The following is a 21,345-nucleotide window of genomic DNA, read 5'->3' as shown; positions in this document are numbered from 1 at the left end:
TTCTCACTGTCGGAGTTTTGAACGTAGGTCCGGATCGTATAAAATTTGGGAGTGGAAGCGGTCAACTTACATGATTTGCGATCCGCGTGTCGCGTGCGCTTCCGTTCCCTGGGCGTTGTCCGGGTTCCTGGCGCCTTGGTGGCGGTCTTGACCAGGGATTCCAGGATCTCATCATCCCCGTCGGTGAACTGCTCCTCACTCTGGCGGGCTATTGGCGACCGGAGCTGCTCCGCCCGTCTTCTTCGCCAGGTGAGCGTGCCATCGGCCTGGTCGGCACTGGAGGTGTCCAGCAGTTTTCTGGAATAATAAAATAAGTAAGTCTTAAGAAAAAGCATTGACTCCAAGTATTTTAAAATCTGTAGCTGTAGTATCAGCATGATATTCAAATAATTGAAATCATATTTTTAGGGCCAACGAACTGGGGAAACCTTAACAGCCCTGATAAACTACTTCGTATCTTACAACTGTAAATCACTTTCTCATAAAATTCTCAGAAATTCAGGTCACTTCCACAGCGATAAGCTTTCCTCGCTGTTTGATTTATCATTTCACGGGTGCTTAACACATATCAAAATGCGTACTACAGTCATGTTACTATTAGTAGATAAATCTTTTCAAGATAAGAAGGCACTACTCAAACTCAAACCGAAACTCACTTCAGCTCGTCATCGGCCACGTCATCTTTGGTCTTGAACTTGGCCATGTCGATGATCAGCTTGCCGCGCGTCTTGTTCCGCTCGCGGTGGTTGGCCTTCTTCTCCAGCTGCTGGAGCACCCGTTCCCGGGTGGTGCGGTACTCCAGGGCGAACTCGGAGAGCGTCCTGCAGAACTCATTGGGCCGCGACTCCGCCACACTGTGCTGCGGCATCCCGAGCCACAGGAGGAACTTCCGGTAGCGGTTCATCACCCGCCGGTGGACGATCTGCAGGATGATGATGCGCTCCGCGCAGTCCGCGAGGAAGTCCACCAGCTTCTGCTTCAACGGCGGTGGGCAATCGTGTTTGGCAATTAGCTTCAGGCGATCCCAACAGGCCTTGCACTCCGCCTCCAGCTGATTGAGATTGTGGGCCAAGTCCGTGAAGTCCGCCTTGGAGGCCCGGGTGATGGGTCCAATCTCGGAGTAGAGATCACTCGTGTCGCTGCTCGACTCCATGACCATGTGGCAGAGGTGGTGCAGCAGCGAGTGCTTGTGCACCGTGTCCTTGACCTCCGGCACCTTGGCCAGGTACTCGATCTGGAATCCCTTGACGGGAGCTCCGTTCAGGAAGATGCCCACGGACAGCAGCGTTGAGAGGATGCTGCGGAAGGTGCGATTCTGACGCAGGATCTCAATGCCTTGCTTGAGGTCCATCAGGGGTTCCGCAATCTCTTTCTGTGGGTTAATAGGGGTAGATGAATATTTTCATACTGCTTCTAAGGAGTGGCAGCTTACCTCGCTGTTGTCAAAGTCCAGACGAAAGGCCCAGAGCTTCAGGCGCGCCTCCAGCTCCGAAATGGAGGCCAGGGTCAGCAGGAACTGCTCGGCACTGCCCAGGGGCAGCTCCGGGTTAGACAGCTGGGCCTCCTGGATCTTGCCCCGCTCCTCGTCGGTGGGCAGCATGTTCAGCAGCTTGTCGATGCCCTCCCGCGTGACCACCGTGGCGTCCATCTTGAGGATGGCCGTCTTGATGGCCCTCGGCGGAGGCAGCTTGGTGATCGCAATGTTGATGGCATTGGAGCGCTTGTGGTCGAGCACGATGATCTCTTTGCTCTTGTTCAGCTCTTGTTGTTTCTGCAAGGTCAGCGGAAGAGTTAATACCTTTCGATCAGACGGCGATCGGTCAGAGATAAAAACACAGTGGTGCAAAGAGAAAACGAGAGTGTGGAGGGTGCAAAGTTCTAAGTGCGGACTTGGACAGGAGTTTCTGTGCTGTTCTGATCGTTTCTTCGAGTGTACGTTAGAGTGTAGAGAAAGAGTGATATTAACCAACACCAAAACACAAAACAAAATGGTCAACAGATCGTGAGTTATGGTAGATATTTTCATAGAGAGTGATAGAGAGACAAAGAGACAAACAAATTTAATAACATTTCGATTGGCACTCACCTCCTAGAGACATTGGAAAACATTTGAATATTTGAGAATTATTTGCATATTGGTTTTGAGTTTAGCACAACATTTATGTAGATATATCCGCAAACAGACCGTTCGACATTTAGGTATTAAGAGTTATACAAGATATCCATAAGTAGAGGGGAAAGAAGAATACAAAAATCATTCGCAATTGGTTATCGCAACATACACTTAAAGAAGAGCCTATGACTAATTTAATCACACTTATCGTCTAGAGTCGTTGAATTTCGAGAACCTTTGACCAATTGGGGTAATATGGGGTACTAAGGGCATGGCTTAGATACGAACCTTGGTCATCAAGTCTTTGGCCCGGGACTCAAAGAGATGTTCGAGCTTCTGGGTGTCGACATTGGCATCGGGCAACTCGTCCCAAATGGTCTTGCCCACCACCTGCGGTATCATGTCCTCGCGCACTTCCTTCCAGAAGAGCTTGACCTATGGAGGGATCAGGAATGTAACAATACGTATGACATGATGTGATCCCCAACTCACCGTCTTCTTGTTCTTTTTGATGGTGTTATTGCCGTTCACCAGCTCCCCGTTTATGGATCCATTCAGCGAGTTAACACTGTTGGTTAGGCTGCCGCCATATCCAAACATGGGCGGTGGTGCCAGGCTTGGCGGCATCATGGGGGGCGGGGCAATGGCACCTCCCAGGGGCGGAGGCGGCGGGGGTATGCCAGCACCCAGACTTCGCGGTGCCAACACATCCTTCTCGTCATCATCCCGCAGATCCGTGAAGTCCAAATCGCAGAGATTCAGGGGCCTGGTCATATTCCTCACCAGCTCCTCCCAGTGAAGCTCGTTTTCCGACTTCTTGGGCTCAGACTTCTTCAGCTCCTGATCCACACTAGAAGATCTGAGAACGATAGAAAGTTTTTTGTCATCGTTACTATATCGTTACTTTATCTTCCTTTCTCCGCGTCAAGAAATTCTAAAGGGGTCTCATAAATGATTGGACTGACCTTATCGTTGAGAGACGCACGCCTAGCAGCAGTACATATGATATATAGGTACGATAAGGAATCAGAAATCAGGCGACGAGGGGTGGGGCCCACCACTTTCTAGAGATCCGAGAAAGCCGATGACGAAGGGTGATAGGACCCTGAATTTTGGGCTCTGTAGACTGGTCAAAAACCTGAACTCTTACGAAACTCCCACATAAAGCTAATCTAGCAAAATTTGCACAATGGACTCTCTTACTATCGGCCTGCATTGGTAACTGTTATCGATTTCCAAAACACAGATTAGCTTTGTTCACTATAATTCCCCGATTTCTGGACGGTATAAAGGCGGTGCACTGGGAGGCACAAGCCACATTTGTCAAGCATACCCCAAGCAACATGGCTGATGTAAGTTGATCCTCGGTGAGATCTGTATATAGGACAATCTCTAACTTCCTCTGCCCTCTGCAGTTCAACGCAATCCTCGAGAAGACCAAGGCCTTCAGCAAGAAGCCCCCCACGGAGGTGTACCTGGAGTTCTACGGCCTGTACAAGCAGATCCACGAGGGCGACATCGCCATCGAGAAGCCCGCCGACGCCGAGGGAGCTGCCAAGTACGATGCCTGGCTGAGCCGCAAGGGACTGTCCGTCGATGACGCCAAGGCCGCCTACATCGCCCTGTACGAGAAGTACAACCCCATCTACGGATAAGCTATCTCTAAAGACTCTATGCGACACCCCAATAAATCTTGACCACCTGTGAACTAAACGATTGTCTTGTTGGTTTTGGGATTATGGTTGAAAGCCCTGGCCCACTTGCTTTTAAATGACCGGATGGCATGACACAGCTTATCGTATCTGGCTATGCCGGAACTCTTATCTTCAGCTATTGGCGCCATATATTCTCGTAAATCTTCGCCACAAACATTGTAAATAGAAAACTTATGACTCTCGAAAACTCAAGTCAACAAGTGAAAAGCTCAAAAGTGATTAAGGTTCAGTGGCAATCCACTGTGAGGTAAAGGTTTTTGAACTACTTATATTGATTGATTAATACTTTCCTGGATACTGTACTGTATGTCACTATAATAAGAAATATTCAAGATATATGGTCCTAAAGAAAACTTTAACCGAAATATCTTTAGATAAGCTAAGTGGTGTTCTTAGAAATTTGAAAAGGTAATATATGTGGTGCTGACACTCTAAGCAACTATAGGCTCACCCTATTAAATCTAAGCCCAAACCTTACCTGGATATCTCCCCCTTGCTCTTGCTCTTGGCCAGACCCTCCTTGGCCTTCGATATGAGGCCGGACATGTCGCCGACGAGGGCGCGGTTCGCGGGGTCCTGCGTGGGACTCATGGGCAGGTTGCTCAGCTTCTGGGTGAGATCCTTGACGGTGTGGTCCCTCTTCAGCTGCAGCAGCAGCTGCTTGTCCTCGCTGTCCACATCTGTGATATACATAAAGATCATAAAGTCAAACCCATACTCAAAGTATCTCAGCCCTCGAAAGTATGCAGTGGCAGGTGCGCAATGCAATGTGGATGTTTTGGCGGCGCTCGAGAGTATGCAACACAAAGGTGAGGGTTAAGGTTATGGTTTAGCCTGAGTTCGAGATCGAGACCCACCTGAAGGATCCACAGGATGCGGCAGCTCTGGGTTAGTACTGGTTAGGGTTCGAGGAGCTGGAGGAGCTGCGGCTGGCGGGCTGCTGTAGATGGGGGCGTGCCACCAGCCGGGGGGCGGCGGTGGCGGCGGCGGCGGAGGAGGCGGTGGTGGGTCTGCCACCGGTTTCCCAACCGGACGCAGTGGCTCCGCCTCCGGCTGGACATCACACTTAACCGGGGTGGAACTCGGGGGAGCGGGCGTAAAGTCAAACCCAGAGGCGTTCAGCGTTTTCTTGGGACTCAAAAGGACCTCCGGCGTGGGCTGAATGGGCTGGTGGATCTGGTTGATCTGATGGTTCTGGGGGATCTGGTGCTTGGGCGACTGGCTGTAGTAGTTGTTCAGCCGGTTCGCCTCGTTCTCGTACTTCTTGTAGGCACTATCGGTTTGCTGGATATTCTTCATAATACCACTGATCACAGTTGAATTGCGTTCCCGAAACAGATTCTTCTTGGTTAGGAACTCGCTCTGGTTGTTGTTGCTCGCCTTGTCGAAGCTGTTGTTGATGATGGAGATGCTGTGGCTGCCGGTAAGCAGTTGCTTGCTGGGACTCATCAGCAGCAGGCTGTTGTTCGGCGTGTCATTGCAGCTGAGGTTGCTCACATTGTTGTTGCTCAGGTTGCCGATGCCGCTGAGGTTGTTGCACGGCGGCAGCTCGTGCTGCAGCGACTCGGGCGGACTGTCGCCCACTTGGATGGTGGCGGGTATGGCGGTTACAATTTGCCCTGTTTGTGGCATGAATGGTGTTTTTTTTTGGTTGTGGTTAGCATGATCAGCGGGTGAACAGCGGGACAATAATACACACAGTGATTAGCGTTTCGGTGGGAGAGAGAATCACAAGTTAGTTAGTCGCTCGAGTCATAAGCAGCTTGTTTTGGTTAGGGATTTGGGGATCCAGAACTTACCCAGACCTTCGCGCTGCTCCAGGGCGGCAAAGATGCCGTTGGCCGCCGCCTCCTGCTGCTCCTTCAGGAAGCTCTTGTGCCGCTCCGCCCGCTCTCTTCGTCTCCGGAGGCCCGGGGTCACGCCTGCTCCATCGCGAGCTGAAGGATAATAATTTATATTTTCATTCAATTTTCTGGTAGTTTCACTTCTGAGCACTTACGTTTCTTTTCATTGAACAGTCCTCCGCTGAACTCCGTAGAGTTGGTGGATCCCGAACTATCCTCATCCACGGTGGCCTGGGTGGGCGTCATCCGGAGCACAGTGGTGGGCAGGACCTTTGTGAGGGGGGCGGGGCTGTTGTCCGTACTGTGTCTTCGGGACTTGCGTCTCTCCGCGGTGTTAGTCCCCGGACGATAACGCTGCGTCTTACGCATTGAATTCTGCGGTAGGCGCTGGCCATCCGACTCACCATCCTCAAACCTAATTAATAAGATGCATTAGTGATCCCTAATCACCATTTAAATGCCAGAAAACTCACTTCAGCACAGCCTCGTAGAGCTGCAGCTGATCGAGCAGGTCCAGGTCGGTGCCCGGCTTGGACATGTATCGCTGGATCACAGTCTCCATGCCCTGCTGCTCCAGGAGATCGCTCTCATCGTAGAAACTGTCCTGATCGTTGAGGCCCGCCAGGGTTTTGTTGATCAGCGAAGTGGCGTAGATGACCAGCTCGGCATCGGCATTGTCGTAGTCCTTAAGCAGTCTGGGTAATAAGATTCCAATATATATACAACTCTTTCTATAGCATTTCCCAGCTATCCCAAAAGTAGACTCTACCTCATGATATTCGACCAGGGCAGCGTGCCCTGGGAGGCGTCCACCGCGTGAATCGCACTGACCAGCACATAGCAGTTGGACTCGGCGTACTCCACGAAGACCAGCAACAGCTTGAGGGCGGTCTTCACCACGGACCGGTAATTGGAGGCAATCAGCGAGTAGAGCCACTGCATCGTCGGCTCATGCTTCATCACGCCGTTCATCCCGTCCACATAGAGCATGACCTGCCGCCGCCGCATCCAATGACATAATTAGCCCAGGGTTCGCAATGCCAGATTGCCATCCGTCCACGGATGGACGAGATGGAGGACTCACCTGACCGAGGGCCCGCAGAATGTAATTCTGATAGTTCTGATCCGCACAATTGCCCACGCGCACCAGGCAATTGAGGCCGCCGAGGGCCACGAAGGCGTGCACCAGATCCTTATCCTCCTGGAACACCTGCTTCAGCGAGAAGAGGGCGCGCCGCAGGTCACTGCCCTCCGCGGACAGCAGTTTCTCTGTAGAATCAAAATGGGTCGGTTGCACGGGGCGTATGCGCAATAATATCATTTCGTTGTCTTACCAATAATTGCGTGCACGCGCACATTTAGCTGCGTTCGCACCACCAGGGAGTTCTTGCGGCTGTGGGTTAAAAATACATATTAATTTAATGATGAAAAAAAAGTTTAAGGGTATAAAGAGAGATTTTGTTGTAATTGAAATATTTAGGGAATTCTCCTTAAAGACTTCAGCACGTTTCAAGACTTTAAAGCTTTATAGCGACCTTTTAGCAGTAAGGCTTTTTCTCTCTCTACGCTCTAATGAAATGTTAGTTAATAAAGGCCGCGCTGTGAACCACTTTGGCCCACCTGAAGTGCCAAAACACAAGATTAGGGCACAATGGGGCGCTGGCACCTACAGCCCCGACTCCTGACGAAGCCCAAGCCCGGTTCGTTGACCAGCTAAGAACATTGATTACCCGCTGGTGCTTCACCCCGGTGCCAGCTGGTCATAATAAAAGTAATAACAAACGACGCAGATAATTGAAAATGGACTATGGGGCGGCAGGCAGCACACCACACACCACACACCACATAGCACATATTCTTTATAGACAAGAGGTGAGTGTCTGAGCCAAGACCATGTGTCTCTCCCTTTCTGCAGATTGACGGGCACCTTCTGCGGAATTTTGATGCGAATTGAAGCGCATGATTTGCATGCGAACTCGCGCTGCCATGACTAATGCGATAAGCATGATTAGTGGCCATCGGACTGGGCCAGGTTCCCAGTCGGCAGTTACCAGTTCCCATTCCGGCCGTTCTGGGCATTTCTGCCTCGGCTAGAGGGAACCACTCCACTGCCTGTGGCGCCACACCACTCGTAAACAGAGTGGGGACGATTGTGAGCCGCAAAGTGGCGGCAATTTGCGCAGACGCGGCGACATTTGCGTTATAATTTCAAAGACTGCACTTACGGCTTAGATGGCCGCTCCAGCCCGCCCCGCCCCACTGATGACTGATGATCATGGGGCTGCATCTGTGCAGATGGAGAAGTGAAAGTCAGAAATAGACCAGAAATCCATCCATTTCGCCGGCCCAGGGTTAAGCAACTCCAGAACATTGACTTTGAACCTGGCTTCTGGGGCCTTCTTTGCGGCTCCCCTCTCTTTGACACTTGTGCCCCGTCGCGTACATCATTTTTCTTTGTGCCCTGAAGTTTTCTGTTGTGGAGCTGTCTTAGCGCCTGGCCAAGCCATGACATCACGTTCCTGGCCGCGAAAAATAAATAAAAACTACGAAGTGGAGAATCAAGAACTAGAAACGACTAAGGGGTACTTTTTAAGCCCCTTACTGTAGCGAATTTCAACCAAAACTAAAAATGTTCTTCGACCTGAAACCACATAATTCCTATAGTAGCTATATGATATCTTAAAAGATGGTTTACTTATGAAGTACATAGTTACGTGATATTGCTATAGATCCGCTATGGCTGTCATCACTACTGTAGCTTAGTTTTTATAAGTAAGCTTACAGTGTACAAATAAATAAATAAATATTGCTATAGATTTTATTTTGATAAAAAACATTTAAAATATTTCCCTACATATATATATTTTTGAAAACCACAGCTAGATTTTAGACCAATCTCCTTGAAGTACGCGAAAACCCATCCCATCTGTGGGGTATTTGGATGCACTTATGCATGAGTAACATGCCTGCCAGTTATGAGAATGGAGCACAAAAAATGTAAATATAACAACTGCAGAGCTGCGACAACGACGACTCAAAAGTGACGTGGCGAGCGTTTTTACTTTGTCTCTGGTTTTCTTTTTCTGCGGCTGTGCGGATTAAATGCAAATTAACTGCAGACTGCGGCGGCAGCAACAAGTTGCACGTAGCAATGTCGTGGCATGCAAATGTCTTCAAAAACCCGGTGAGTGCCGGCCAGAGTGGCAGGCGGCTAAGCAGGTGAGCAGCCAGCCAGGTAGGCAGATAGCCAACTCAGTTTCCTGTGCCACAGATAGCGACAGTTTTTTATGGCCCGGCCAAATAACTTTATTAGCGAGCGGAGATGGCGATACGACGCCGAGATGCCGGGATGCCGGGATGCCGATGCAGGCGGTCCGCCATGGCGTATGTGCAATATGTTGCATTTCGGTGAAAGGCTGACAGAGCCACCCACGATCGGCTGCCCCAATAACCCAGAGGGGATCGACTGGCCTGGGTTTTCCTGATTGCCGCGACTAACTGGAGATAAGGGGAGCGGCTTTATCGAGATCCAGTCCCCACATCTTAATCGATTATAATTAATAAAAAATATCACTTTCACTATAAATTTAAAATCTTATAAATATGTTAATATATATCTATTGGATCTATTAGATTTTTTTAAAATACATCTTTTCTAAAAACCTTTTCTTTATACTGTTTTTCTTTATACTTTAAAATCGTACTCTATTTTATAATGATATTTATTAAATATGAGAAATTAAGAAACTTGGTAGTTGTATTTATTAGCAACATCCTGAAGTATCTTTAAAATACCCGAACTGTCAACACCGTTCCCGAAAATGGGAAAATGGGTTCAAGGTAAGCAGCAGCACCAGCAGTAGCGCGAGTTGCAAAAGTGAAATCCCCTGACAAATGCTTGCGAGTGGGTGAAGTGCACCAGGTGTGCCGGCCCCATGTGGGCTGGCAATTCTTTTCTGTCCGAGCTCATTAGCCGGCGTTTCGGGTCAGGTGTTGGCGTGGGAGGTGCTCCCCCCAAATCGTTATCTCCGGCACACTCACCTGAGGTTGAGTCCCTCGATTTCCTCGCTCTGCTCGGCCAGCGACGACTCCAGATCCAGGTAGGCTCCGTAGTCGCCATCCTTGTACACCTGGATGGCCGCATCATCGATCTGCAAGGGAGGGGGGAGAGGAGAGGCTTAGTTTCGCTGGTAATTATAATTAAAGTCTGGCTAAAAGTAAATGGCAACGCCGATCTCGCCACTACCGCACTACGCAGTAAAAGTTGTTTATGGTCTCGGCTCAAGAAAAGAGAAAGATGCTGATGGAGCTGGAGATGGCGATGGGGTTTGAGGTTGAGGTTGAGCTGCAGTTGCGAGGTTGATGTGCTGCTGCGGCGTAGAACGTTTTGGTGCACTCAGAGAAATTTTGTTAATGTTTATTACATTTTAACGAAAAGAAATTACATTTTTTAAGGGAAATTATTACACGTAGCCATTATATTTAAAACTTAGCCCAAGGTAACTCCATAATTGGACAAATTTTTATGAAACCAGAGAGTCCTTCAGTTTCAAGCTTCTTCAAATTGCAAAAAGAAAATCCCCAAAAGGATGTAAACAATGGTAATTTCAGTAAAATATATATCCTTCAAGCTGATAACTTTCAAGCTCTCATGTTGGTAAATGGTAATGATATATAAAAGCAAAAAAAAAGGAAAATGTGACAGGCACTTGCGATATTTCTGTGCTAAAATTATGAGGCCTTTGTTTTTCTCAGTGCGCAGTGGCGGACGCTGCATTGAAAGTCCGCAGACGATTTCGTTTAGGCGCACATTGGGGCCGCCGCTTGATTGCTGGCCAAGACCAAGATGACGCGTCGTCGCCGGCTGGTCACCTACTTTTCTCCGCTTTCGGTTTTCGGTCTTCAGACTGCAGACGGCGGACTCCGGACTGCAGTTTTCCGTTTTCCAGCCGCTGATTGATCAGCCTCCTGCTGCGTGTGCACAAATGCGCTGATTGACGGCGGTCGCAGCCGTTGCTTGTGTTTTATTGGCGCATTGAAAGTAATTATTTCTGCATTTACAGAACAATTACCGGGCAGCATGGAATTATCTGTGTCGACGACGCTGGCTTAATGTGTGAAAAAATTTAAACAGAACGCTGGAGAAAAGAAATACTGCCCGTCATCCGGGTGGAGGATTACACATACGCCCCTTGGCACACGCCCCACCATTAGCAGAAAAAGCTAGAGTTTGGGTTTGGTAAGAGTCCTTTGTCTGGCTTCTGGCCAAGACACACCCCTAAAAAAGAATTTCTCGCACGTCCTGGGGGACTTCTTCCAGACAAGAGCATTTGCTAAATTAAAGTATTGACCGCCTGTTGGTCAGTGACTTTTCTAGGAACTATTAAATAACTTTTCCATAAACACTTCAACCAGCTCAGCTGTGTGATCAATTTATTACTGCATGACGACAAGCCAATTCAAGATTTCCTAGGTAAATGACTCGCCGACACTCCACTAAATAAAGCAGAAAAAATATTTTCCAAAGTACCACGCTGTCTGGCGAGTCACGATTTCTTATCAAAAAGAGAGCTCTCGACTTTCCGGGTCAAAACTTCCGCATGTTGATTCAGCATTTAGGCAGAGAAAAACTTTCTAGACCAAGTTGGTCCGTCATTTGGGCAAACAAGGCTGAAAATGCACATTCAAATTATGTGTCAAATGCGTGCTTAGTCGGTATTTATAAACCGCCTCTTTACATAAGCCAACGGGCAATTAAAATCAAAGCAAACATTGGCCAAAACCAAATCCATTCCGGCTCGCTTTTATGATTTATTTATGTTCCCCCTCGTGGCTCACACTCGTATTCATTCATTCATTCGCAGCTCTATGCAAATTCGGTATCGGTGGCTTTTTTGATTTTTTCCTCTTTGACTGAAGCATGACAAGATTTTTAATCAAAGTGATTTTTGCCAAACACATAAATGTGGCTATTGACACAGTTAAGGCGACGAGCATAAAATTCGACGAGGAGAAAATGCAAAAAAGCAAAGCAAAATCTAGCGAAAAATCAAATATGGTGGGGCGGAGAAATATATATTTTCAGATTATTGACAGCTGGCTAAGCGTCGCTGAAATAAATTATTGATGGACATGACAAATTCCAAATTAATTTTAATTAATTTATCACATTTCCACAACCACAAAAGGGGAGTCAAATTACACAGGAATTTTAATTGGATTCGCGAGCTAAGTATATAAAACGTATATAAAATAATGAAGGTAATTTATAATCAGCAATGACTGCCTGACACATTTTTACTATCTATATCTCCGGAGTTTATAACTATTTGATAAATTAATCAGCGTGTCATTTAGTTGATAGGATCAGGGGTCGCTGGCAATCTAAAAACAATTTAAGAGGGAACCACAAACGCCTGACCTTGTTTTGTGTGCTGATTCAGGTGACTAACACTCTTGCTTTCACATCAATCAAAGTTGATTGACCCTCGGCTGACCGCAAATCTGATGGACGGCTCTGCTAATTGAACTTAAAAACTTCACAGAAGAGCGGACGTCTTGTGCGAATTATATTTGCAAATAGCCAGAGATGCGTAAGTGTCAACGTGGCTCAAATATTTGATCAACGTGGGTAAATTGCAAAATGGATAGTGGAAAATTCCCCGGCTCAGCCAAGCGGACAAGCTGACCCCAGCTAATTTGATTGGCTCTGAATTTAGACATTGCCGGTCGTGTGAGTGACACATGTAAGTGACGCAATGCCGTAAACAAAACGATTACTACAATTAATTAAATTAGTTTTTGTTACAATTTCAATTTGATTGCTGTGGCTTTTCACTTTGCTTTTTTTTTAACTTTTATCTGCCTTTGTTTGGTTTCAATTGATTGGAAGTTCGCCCTGTATGCTTATCTAATTCAACGAGGATTGTGTTTTTTATTTTTATTTGGCTGAGGTGCCCCATGCGAAAGCAAAGCTACAAAAATAATTGGCAAAAAGAATAACATTCAAATGGAAATCAAAACAAAGTGGAGCAAAGTATCTGCTGGATTGCCGAACGGTTCATGCTCTACAACTGCAAATATTGTAAGTTAAGTACAGTAATCAAATATTTCCTAACAACAAACTAAGATATCTTCACATCAGACAGGATATCTTATGGATATATTATAAACACCAACTTAGGTGAATAAGATCTTATAAAAACACAACTTTGGGTCACTTTTTCTTCGCATAACTCGTATACCCTGTGGAGCTATATTGAGTCTCGCGTCGTTTTATTAGCCGGCAATGATTATTTATATTTTTAACTTGGCTGGCTCTCAATCTGCCTGGTCCGCTGGCCTGATGTCTGATGTCATCGAGACGTCGACGATTGGCATTGGAGATTAGTGATCGGCGCGGCGAAAATTTATGAATCTATTGTAATGCGCTAAATTTAACAAGTTGCAGGGGAGCAGAAGCCCAGTTCAGTGCGCTGACTAATTGGACAAATGGCATTTACAGCTGCCACTGGTCTGCGGCCTGGTCCGCCGGCCTGCCACATCTGCAACTGCCTGCCACATAAATCTGGCCTCGACGACAACATCCTGGGCCGGGGTAGAACTTCCTTTTGCGATTTGCTCATTAGAATTTATAGCCGCCGCTTGTCAAGATTTACGTATCCTTGCGGCTCCACCGACTGCGCACTCCCGACTCCCCACTTTCCACTCCCGACTGGATGACAGATGACAGGACAGGCAGGGAATGGGGCTGTTCGATGCTCCTTAGTGGCTCTTTGCTTTTTTGCAAATTAGTCAAAGTCAGGCCCAAACAATGGCAGGCTTAGATAATTGCTGGCTAGCCGACTAGCTGGCCCTGGCTTTCACAATGCGCTCCAAGAAGTTGCAGTTCTTCGCTCCAACTTCCTATTAGTTGCCACAGATTGTGCGATAGCAATAAGTTAGCCCGGCCCCGGGGCCAGAGCTCTTCCCCCAGAGTGGATCTAGTGGATCGAGTGGGGCCGGATCCCGGCTTAGCCCACCGAAGCCAAGCCCTCGCCAGAGCCCAGAGCCTCCGGTTCCGAGCTGCATCTGCCATTGTCTTCTGGCTGGACGCTCCCGGAGAGAGGAGCAGCAGAAGGGTCATTGCCTTGGCATGCATCATTTGCTCAAATCGCTTGGCAGACAATAAAATATTGTAATAGTACTATCTACTATGTGGAATGGCCAAGAACATGCTAAACACTCTGCTTTAGTTTCCTGGAAACTTTCCCCCCCATTATTGACCAATTACAATTTACCATCCGAAAACTTTCCATCTATTTGTTTCACTTGTGGCTTTTCCAACTCAACGCTCACTCAGCTGGCCGCAAATAAAACTTATTCCGTTTCAATTGACTTATTTCCTGCCCTTGCCAACCCTTTTGACCAATTTTTGGTTCTTTTTCCTCTCCGTTTTGTGGCAAAAGTTAAATCTTTGGCTTTCATGCGAAATTTTCTCAAATAAATCAATTGTGGATTCTGTTTACTTTTTCGTGTTTTTTGCCTGGGGAGAATGGCTCATTTTTGCTCGTGTTGAACGATTTGTGATTCTTTTATTCGTTTATTTTATGGGAAATGTGGAAGCGATATAGAACGATAAATGCGTCTAAACACGCTATGCAAATTGTTGAGTGGAGCCGCAAAAACCTCACTAAAATATGCGAAATTTAAATTATACTTTTGGTTTATATAGAATAAATATAAAATGAGCACTATAAAATTCGCCTAATTTTTAAGGGGAGAAACAGCAACAATATACAAAATATAAAATGTATTTATAAATACAAAAAACCTCTTTAATAATATAACAATACAGAATGCCAGTTAGCACTTTTTTAGCCAACTGTTAGCAGTTTGAACTAATCAAAAGTTGTATCAGTAGTTTGCTGATTGCCAAGAGTTGTCGTCATGACATAAAAATACATTTTTAATTTCGCAAAATCTTCAACATCTTTGTAGAATATAAAAACTACCTAAATACAAATCTTGATCGTGATAATGCTGCTATCCACCTCTTAATGTATACAAAAAGTATCTCGTTAATGCGCAGTAAAAGAGTTAATGCCTTTTCATATTTGTATGCGTATGGCTTGGTTAATTCTGCAAAACAAAAGATTTTTCGGCTGAAAGATTTAGTCAGTGATAAGCGGCCAAAAGATAAGCTAAGCCAGTTAATACCGAGAAAGAAAGGGGTTAAAAACGTTATTTGGTTGACCGGTTAATGTAGAAAGTCAAGAGTGGAAGATACATTGCCTTGCGGGATAAATGAGATAGTGTTTAATAATAAATTATACTACTTTAAGATTCTAATTTATAGTACCTAGAATACTTTTCTTTAAAAATTAGAGGCCACTCTTAGGATCCCAAATTAATTAATAATATTTATTATAGATGATATATATAGTAGAGCATATAGATATATTTTATACTTATTAGCTAACAGAATAAATTACTTATATTATTATGAACTATTTTTTCAGTGTACAAATGGAATGTCTTACGCTTTGGGGTGCATTGAGCAGCCGCAGGATGGTGCCCAGCTGGTTGGCCAGCGGCATGGTGGTGGCGAAGGCGTAGGTGGGCGCCCGCACCGGGATCGGGAAGGCAGTGCAGGCCGAGAGCGGATCGCTATCCACCAGATACTGCACACGGAACGTGATCAGCTCGTCGGGCTCCATTTTCACAATCATTTTGGACGCGGCTTTCAATCACTTTTGCACATTTGTCTCACTTAATTCGGGTCTATTTACTCTGCGCGATTTTCTCCAGCTTATTTATTTACATTTTCACTTGAGCCGAAAAACTGAAATGGATTTTTGGCATGTTGGATTTGGCTTGCGGTTTGTATTGCTCTTTCAGTTTGCTTGCAATTTGCCTTAATTTTGATTTTTATGGCTCCGCGGGCCAAGCCCCAGAGCGGATGAAAAAATTGTTGCATAATTGTACACACGCATGTTGCGCAACTTTATGCTAAATATTGCAAATTGTCGGCATGCCACGCCCACTGGTAACCCATTCCCCTGCCCCCTGTCCCCCAGATAGCGATAGCATAATTGCTATGCCGAACCGGATCGCATCGCCCGCTTTTCTCCTCATTTGTGTAAATATTTGTCTTTGGGTTTCTGGTTGGACGACAGAAAACAAGCCTTGGATATGACGGCTCTTTGGCGCGGGGCTGTTGTGTAACTTTCAATTCAATGTCAGTTGAAAAAGCCGAATCAACATGCAGGGCACTGCCTCGAATCGAAACGAAATCAAGCCACAAATATCAAGAAGGCGACGTCTTGGGCCCGCTATGCCTATTTCCCCGAGGTACCGCTAAATGCCAGACGTTATGTGCGCTGTTTATGCAAATATGCAGGGGAGCAGGGGCCCTGCGGTCTGGGTTTATGGTCGGGAGGGTCTGTTAACGAGGTTCTCGAGTGGTCGGTAGCCAGAGCCGTGGTTCTGCCCCCCAGCCCCCGCCGAAAGCAGCGCATAATTGCTCATAACGTGACTCAAATGGACTCCGTTGGCCGCCGGAGCTGCTCTTGAAGTCGGACTTGGACTTGGAACTTGGTCTTGAAGACTCGGCTCGAACACTTGTCGCACACTGACTGACATTGAACTCGCCGGAGGTCCGAAGAGCGCCGGGAAATGGCTCGAAACGAGATGAGATGGCCGCACTTTAGAAAGTACTTTAATGAGTGCGCGGAAGAGAAAAACAATTATCTCGCAATTAGTTGGATTCATAGCCTACTCATTAGATAAAGTTCAGTTTTTACACTCTTTGGAATACGAATGAATGCATTTTTATGGGGGAAAATACTACTCTTATAACCGCTAGAGAGGGCCTTTACCTAACACCATTTCATCTTTTAGGTTTCCTTTGCCCTGGGACCAATTAATAAATACCACTCCGATCATTTTTCACTTAACAGATTCTCGGGGGCTGCCATTTGGCAATAAGTTACTTTGCAATTTGTAGCACACAACATGTAATTATTTGGTATTTTAGCAACTAACTCAACACATTTTTCACAGATGCCCGAAGTGGCGGCTTTTAAAAAGCCACAAAAAGCGCGCTTAATTGCAATAATTCATTGCGAAGCCACGGCGAACGGCAATTCCAAGTGAATACAGAGAAGAAAAAAACCAAATAACAAAAACACAAAACGAAAGCCATAAAAAGGCTAATAAAAGCGGTTAACAAAGGGAAAACAAAAGGCCAGAATATTGTGTAAACGCAAACAGCTGTTCCAAAGACCGGGGCTCGAATGCCCGATTCTACGGAATGCGAGATGAAATGAAGTCGAGTCATTAAGCGTTCGAGCGAGGTGTTTTCAGGTGGGTTCCCGAAAGGAAGTTGCCAACAAAGAGCTGGGGCTTAATTGAAAGGCAGGGGCCTGGAAGAAAGACGGACCTTGCCGGGCTTCCTTTTTCGCCTCGGCAGCCGGCAGGTGTGTCGAAATACAGGAAAGAACCGGCCAAACCTGGGAACGAAAAGGAAAAAAGCCAAACTACCCATAATACCAACCAACCGGCAACAACTTGTTCTCAACATGCCAAAGTCCAGAGGTGGGCGCCTTTTGGTTTCATTTTTGAAACTTAAAATGAAGTGCGGCCGCCGGAGAAAAGATTTTACTTTCACGCATACGAAACGTATTCCTGTCGGCCAAAAAAGGGTTTCGGCCATGTCGAAAAGCTAAGCGGCCATCAGCTCGTCTATGGCTTCCTCATTGCCGGCGACGTGCAGAAAATTAATGAAATTAAATAAATATTATGGAAAACTAGGAGCCATTGTAAGCGCTGGCTGGCTGGCCAACAGCGGCATATTTAGTTACAAATTACGACAATGGCGCCCCGGACGGCCAATGTTGGCCATATTAACGTGTAAATAATTTATGCAAATGCTGCAGTCAGTCGCGCAATTTGGCAGCCGCGGCACCCCCAACGAAACACAAAGAAAACCAAAAAAACCAGGCAACAAAAGTCAGCTACAGTAACAACTGGCAGGTAATGAAACCCGCCCGCTGGCTCAAGGAAACTCTTTTAAGCTGGCGCGCTGGTCTCCTCTTTACTTTTTCTTGGTTTTTTTCTTGGCTCTACTCGCCTTGACTTGCTTAAATGAACTTTCACTTTTTACTGCCTTGTGGTCGTTTACTGGCTGCACCCCCACTGCCACCCCTCGGATGCCCCGACTGCCCATGCCCATGCTGCAACAGCTCGAGGAGCCGCTGCTTCTTCACTTTTTATTCCATCAATTATGCAAATTTTCCTTGCCACGATGGCTAATAACTTAACAATTTCCCAAAGACGCCTAATTGACAGCTACTGTGCAGTAGTCGAACCCACGGCAGTTTCCCCATGATCCACTAAATAGCGCCAGATGATCACGACGATCCCAGCGGAGCATTGACATTGATGCGGTGCAGGTCTTAAGGAAGCTAAAAAATAAAAATAGCTCTTAAAAATTGTAAGGTAGAACTATTGATTTCATTGTCAAGAAACACATACTATTGAATGTAAAGATGTATTATTGAGAACAAAATACTCTTAAATGCAATATATGTATATAATTCTTCTGTAAACGAGTCATTCGACTTCCTAATAAGAACTGGTCTGACTGGTCTGAAAAAACCCAAATATTTTCATTTCCTAAGAAATTATGAAATTGGCTCAACCATTTATCGTTAAATGTATCTTTTAAGAAGCTACCCTTCATGAGAAATTCAAGAAGTCGTTCTGTTTTTTCCAGACTTATTATTTAACCCTCTTAAATATTGCACTACCATCTAGATATGTTACACGTGACACTTGATCGATTTCAAGTTCACTCTTAGCCAAACAATTCAATTTAGTGAGCTTGTAGCTTTAGCGGTTAGTCAACTTATCAGCTAGTCAACATCGAACTGAACAATCCGAATGCCTGTTTCGGTCACCCCTGAAGTGCGTATCAACTAGGCACTCGCGATACTTATCGCTTACTTAATAAAGACATAAACCCAGATAGGTTCAATGGGTTCGCAGAATGCGCAAAAAAGAGGAAGCCAGCTGAAGAAGCTTCCCACTTTGGCGGTGGCCATGCCTCGCTGAGCAGCAAATATTTGGCCACACAAATTCAAGAAAATAAAGGAATACATGTGGTATATGCCCATGTGAGAATGGGCTTATGGAAACAGTTCCACATTCCAAGACGATTTGTCACGCCGGGAACGGAGTGCCGGAGAAAACGAATCCAAATGCGTTTTCCAAGACCCCAGAGCAAGTAAACAATTAATTTGAGCGTGGCTTCGGAAAGGTTGGGGTTCCCCGGCAATCATCAGAAAAGTTGTTTGACCCCTTGACTGAATGACTGAGTGACTGACAGGCGGACTGGCTAACAGACTGCAACACATAAAATTGTTAAGCGACTGCATTTAAAAATAATTTCAGCTGCCAATAAAAAACTCGGCAAACAACGAAGATTGGCCTGGGCACAGGGACTGAGACTGGGAATGGATTTCAAACTGAACTGCAGAGCTAAACTGAACACTGATCAGCACGAAATATCTAATAGTTAAAATTACTTATCAAGAACTTGTTTTAATATATTTTGTTGTACTCTTTTCCTTACCTAAAAGCCTCTTAACTTTCAAATAAATTATACTGTTGAAGAACAAAGTCTGTAGTTGTTGGGAAAATAATATGCATTTCTGTCATATGATTTTGCCTTAAGATAAATTTTGTTCAGCAAGCACCTTAAACTATAAAAACTCTGAAAAATTCCCTTAAAAATTCCTACAACCTTGTAGCCCAGTGTAATAGGTCCCGAAACAAGTTTGAGCCGCACAGAGACAGAAAATTGTGTCACGTTTGTGCTGGAAACGGTTAAATGTTTGAGGAAAACACTGGAGCACATTAGGAGGGTCGAGAAGAAAGACTGGCGGCCAGAACGAGCCCGAGATCGGGGGCTATGGTGCCCAATCCCAAATACCATAGATCGGCGGACGGCAGACTCACGTGCATACCGCGCTACAATGTGCGTGTGCGCTTGATTTATTGAATTCTTAGGCTGGACACTGGCCAGAAGCCCAGCTTATTTCGTATGCAACGGCTGGCCGCCGAGGCCCAAGTCGAAAGAATGCCAACTCATTATGGAAGGTGGTGCTTCACAGTTAATTATAACAATGCCGGCAAATCGCCTTTGGCCGCCTGTAATTGTCGTAAGCCCCGCAGAACGGAAATGGAGAGGCGACACTACTAAGACCAGGAAATCGCCCGTGGCGTGTTCATCTGGAAAATTCCCAGCTTACCATCTGGAGCCGTGCCATTCGTAAGTGTCAATATGTTAATTGCCCATGGCAAAGAGTTGGAAAAAGCCGGGATCGGGGTCAACTCAGAAGTGGTCGAGTGTGCTGGGAAAATGCACCGAAACGGTAGCCACTCGACGGAGGAAAGTGATTTAAGGAAAATAAATACAAGAAATTTAAATTATGCCTGTGCGCTGCGCAAGAGAAAAGAAGATGAAAGTGTCAGAGAAAGATTTATGGAAACGGGTCAGGCCCAATAATAGAGTGGAAGCCAAAGAATAAATTGGAAAAACATTCTCACAGATTGGAAAATGTTGTAGGTCATTTGTGGGATTATCTAGATCTACGTATTACTAACCAAAATCTGCATTTTATTAATTGGTCAAGCCTCCTGTACACATAACACCTGCCTCCAATTAACACTCCCTTTCTGGGGATCAGAAGAAAACATCTTAGAAATTAGCATTGTAAACTCCAGATAACTGCCTAGATAAAGGCCCCACTCCTGCGAACGTAATGTGAGCTGTTTTATAATTTATGTGCCTCATTTAGTCAGATAAGTGTTCCATGTGTTACGTGGGAAAGTCGCTGAGAGACCTCTCTTGCCCAAATTACGCGCTATCGAAGGCATCTTCTGATCTACCTGAAAGGAATGCATCTCGAACGTGAGTTTTCCCTGCGCTCTGACGCAACAAATGACAGAATCCTCGTGTTGAACATTCTGTCAGTTTGACAGATCACCCTTATCGGGTCCCTTACACGCGCATGTGTCATATAGCGATGTGGCCCGGTTCACAGGTCCATTTCCATCTTGCGGTTATTTTCGAAATGCAGGCGACATGAATTCTTACAAAATATCTGCAGACCGAAATACACACAATACTCCTCAGATATATTTATACAGATAGATCGTACATATATCTTTTATGTGGATTTTCATTTGCTCTACTAATTTGCTGGTCTGTGTGAGTGCGTGACTAATATTTTGAGTGCAGCGAAGCCACTTGGCCACGATTTTGATGGTTATGCAATGCGAATGACAACAAATGGCAACAACAATCATAATAATAATAAAGTTAAAATACTTTTTGGCCAAAAGGGAGAGAGGAACCGAGAGCTGTGCAGAGTGTAAGTGGCCCAGTTTCGGCGTCCTCTGCTCTCGGCTGCGACAATTTTCGGCTCGAATCCGGGTCAAACACTTAAAAAATTTCGATATTTCTATGTTATTTTTATGTTGACTTTAGAGTCGAAATGAATTTTTGGAATCTTTCGCTTCTACATTTGATTTAACACGAGCTAAAGCTGATGCATTGGAATTTTAAGAGAATTTCGATGGGTTTCGTAAGATGAGCTAATTAATTTGTTGGACCAGATAGGGTTCG

General features: G+C 45.7%; 2 protein-coding genes across 9 annotated transcripts in view; one reads left to right on the top strand and one right to left on the bottom strand.

The window, feature by feature from the left end:
- Positions 1-21,345, bottom strand: part of LOC108029333 (FH1/FH2 domain-containing protein 3) — a 41,382-nt gene that overhangs the window by 1,377 nt on the left and 18,660 nt on the right. For 2 of the 8 annotated variants that reach the window (XR_001768439.3, XM_017101553.3), the window contains exons 2-16: positions 15,194-15,495; positions 9,714-9,823; positions 7,007-7,065; positions 6,757-6,941; positions 6,442-6,665; positions 6,146-6,367; positions 5,828-6,087; positions 5,628-5,765; positions 4,686-5,447; positions 4,307-4,508; positions 2,606-2,972; positions 2,402-2,548; positions 1,433-1,771; positions 657-1,372; positions 71-297 (exon numbers count right to left, since the gene is read on the bottom strand). Coding sequence is in view for 6 of the 8 variants with exons in the window: in XM_017101553.3 (XP_016957042.1) it covers positions 71-297; positions 657-1,372; positions 1,433-1,771; positions 2,402-2,548; positions 2,606-2,972; positions 4,307-4,508; positions 4,686-5,447; positions 5,628-5,765; positions 5,828-6,087; positions 6,146-6,367; positions 6,442-6,665; positions 6,757-6,941; positions 7,007-7,065; positions 9,714-9,823; positions 15,194-15,382 (4,147 nt within the window). In the remaining 2 variants the exon portion in view is untranslated. Of the gene's footprint in view, positions 1-70; positions 298-656; positions 1,373-1,432; positions 1,774-2,400; positions 2,549-2,605; positions 2,973-4,306; positions 4,509-4,685; positions 5,448-5,627; positions 5,766-5,827; positions 6,088-6,145; positions 6,368-6,441; positions 6,666-6,756; positions 6,942-7,006; positions 7,066-9,713; positions 9,824-15,193; positions 15,496-21,345 lie in introns of all 8 variants that reach the window. The other 6 variants (XR_001768437.3, XM_017101529.3, XM_050886761.1 and 3 more) reach the window with 5 other exon arrangements.
- On the top strand, positions 3,406-3,826 carry LOC108029376 (acyl-CoA-binding protein). Its single transcript, XM_017101607.2, has 2 exons — positions 3,406-3,465; positions 3,529-3,826. Exons 1-2 carry the CDS (start codon positions 3,457-3,459, stop codon positions 3,766-3,768), a joined length of 249 nt encoding a protein of 82 aa, XP_016957096.1. The 5' UTR covers positions 3,406-3,456; the 3' UTR covers positions 3,769-3,826.

The sequence above is a fragment of the Drosophila biarmipes genome, chromosome 3L, assembly GCF_025231255.1.
Source record: "Drosophila biarmipes strain raj3 chromosome 3L, RU_DBia_V1.1, whole genome shotgun sequence".
NCBI lineage: Eukaryota > Metazoa > Arthropoda > Insecta > Diptera > Drosophilidae > Drosophila > Drosophila biarmipes.
The sequence above is the reverse complement of the archived record's forward strand: the minus strand, read 5'-3'. Positions and strand labels throughout refer to the sequence as shown.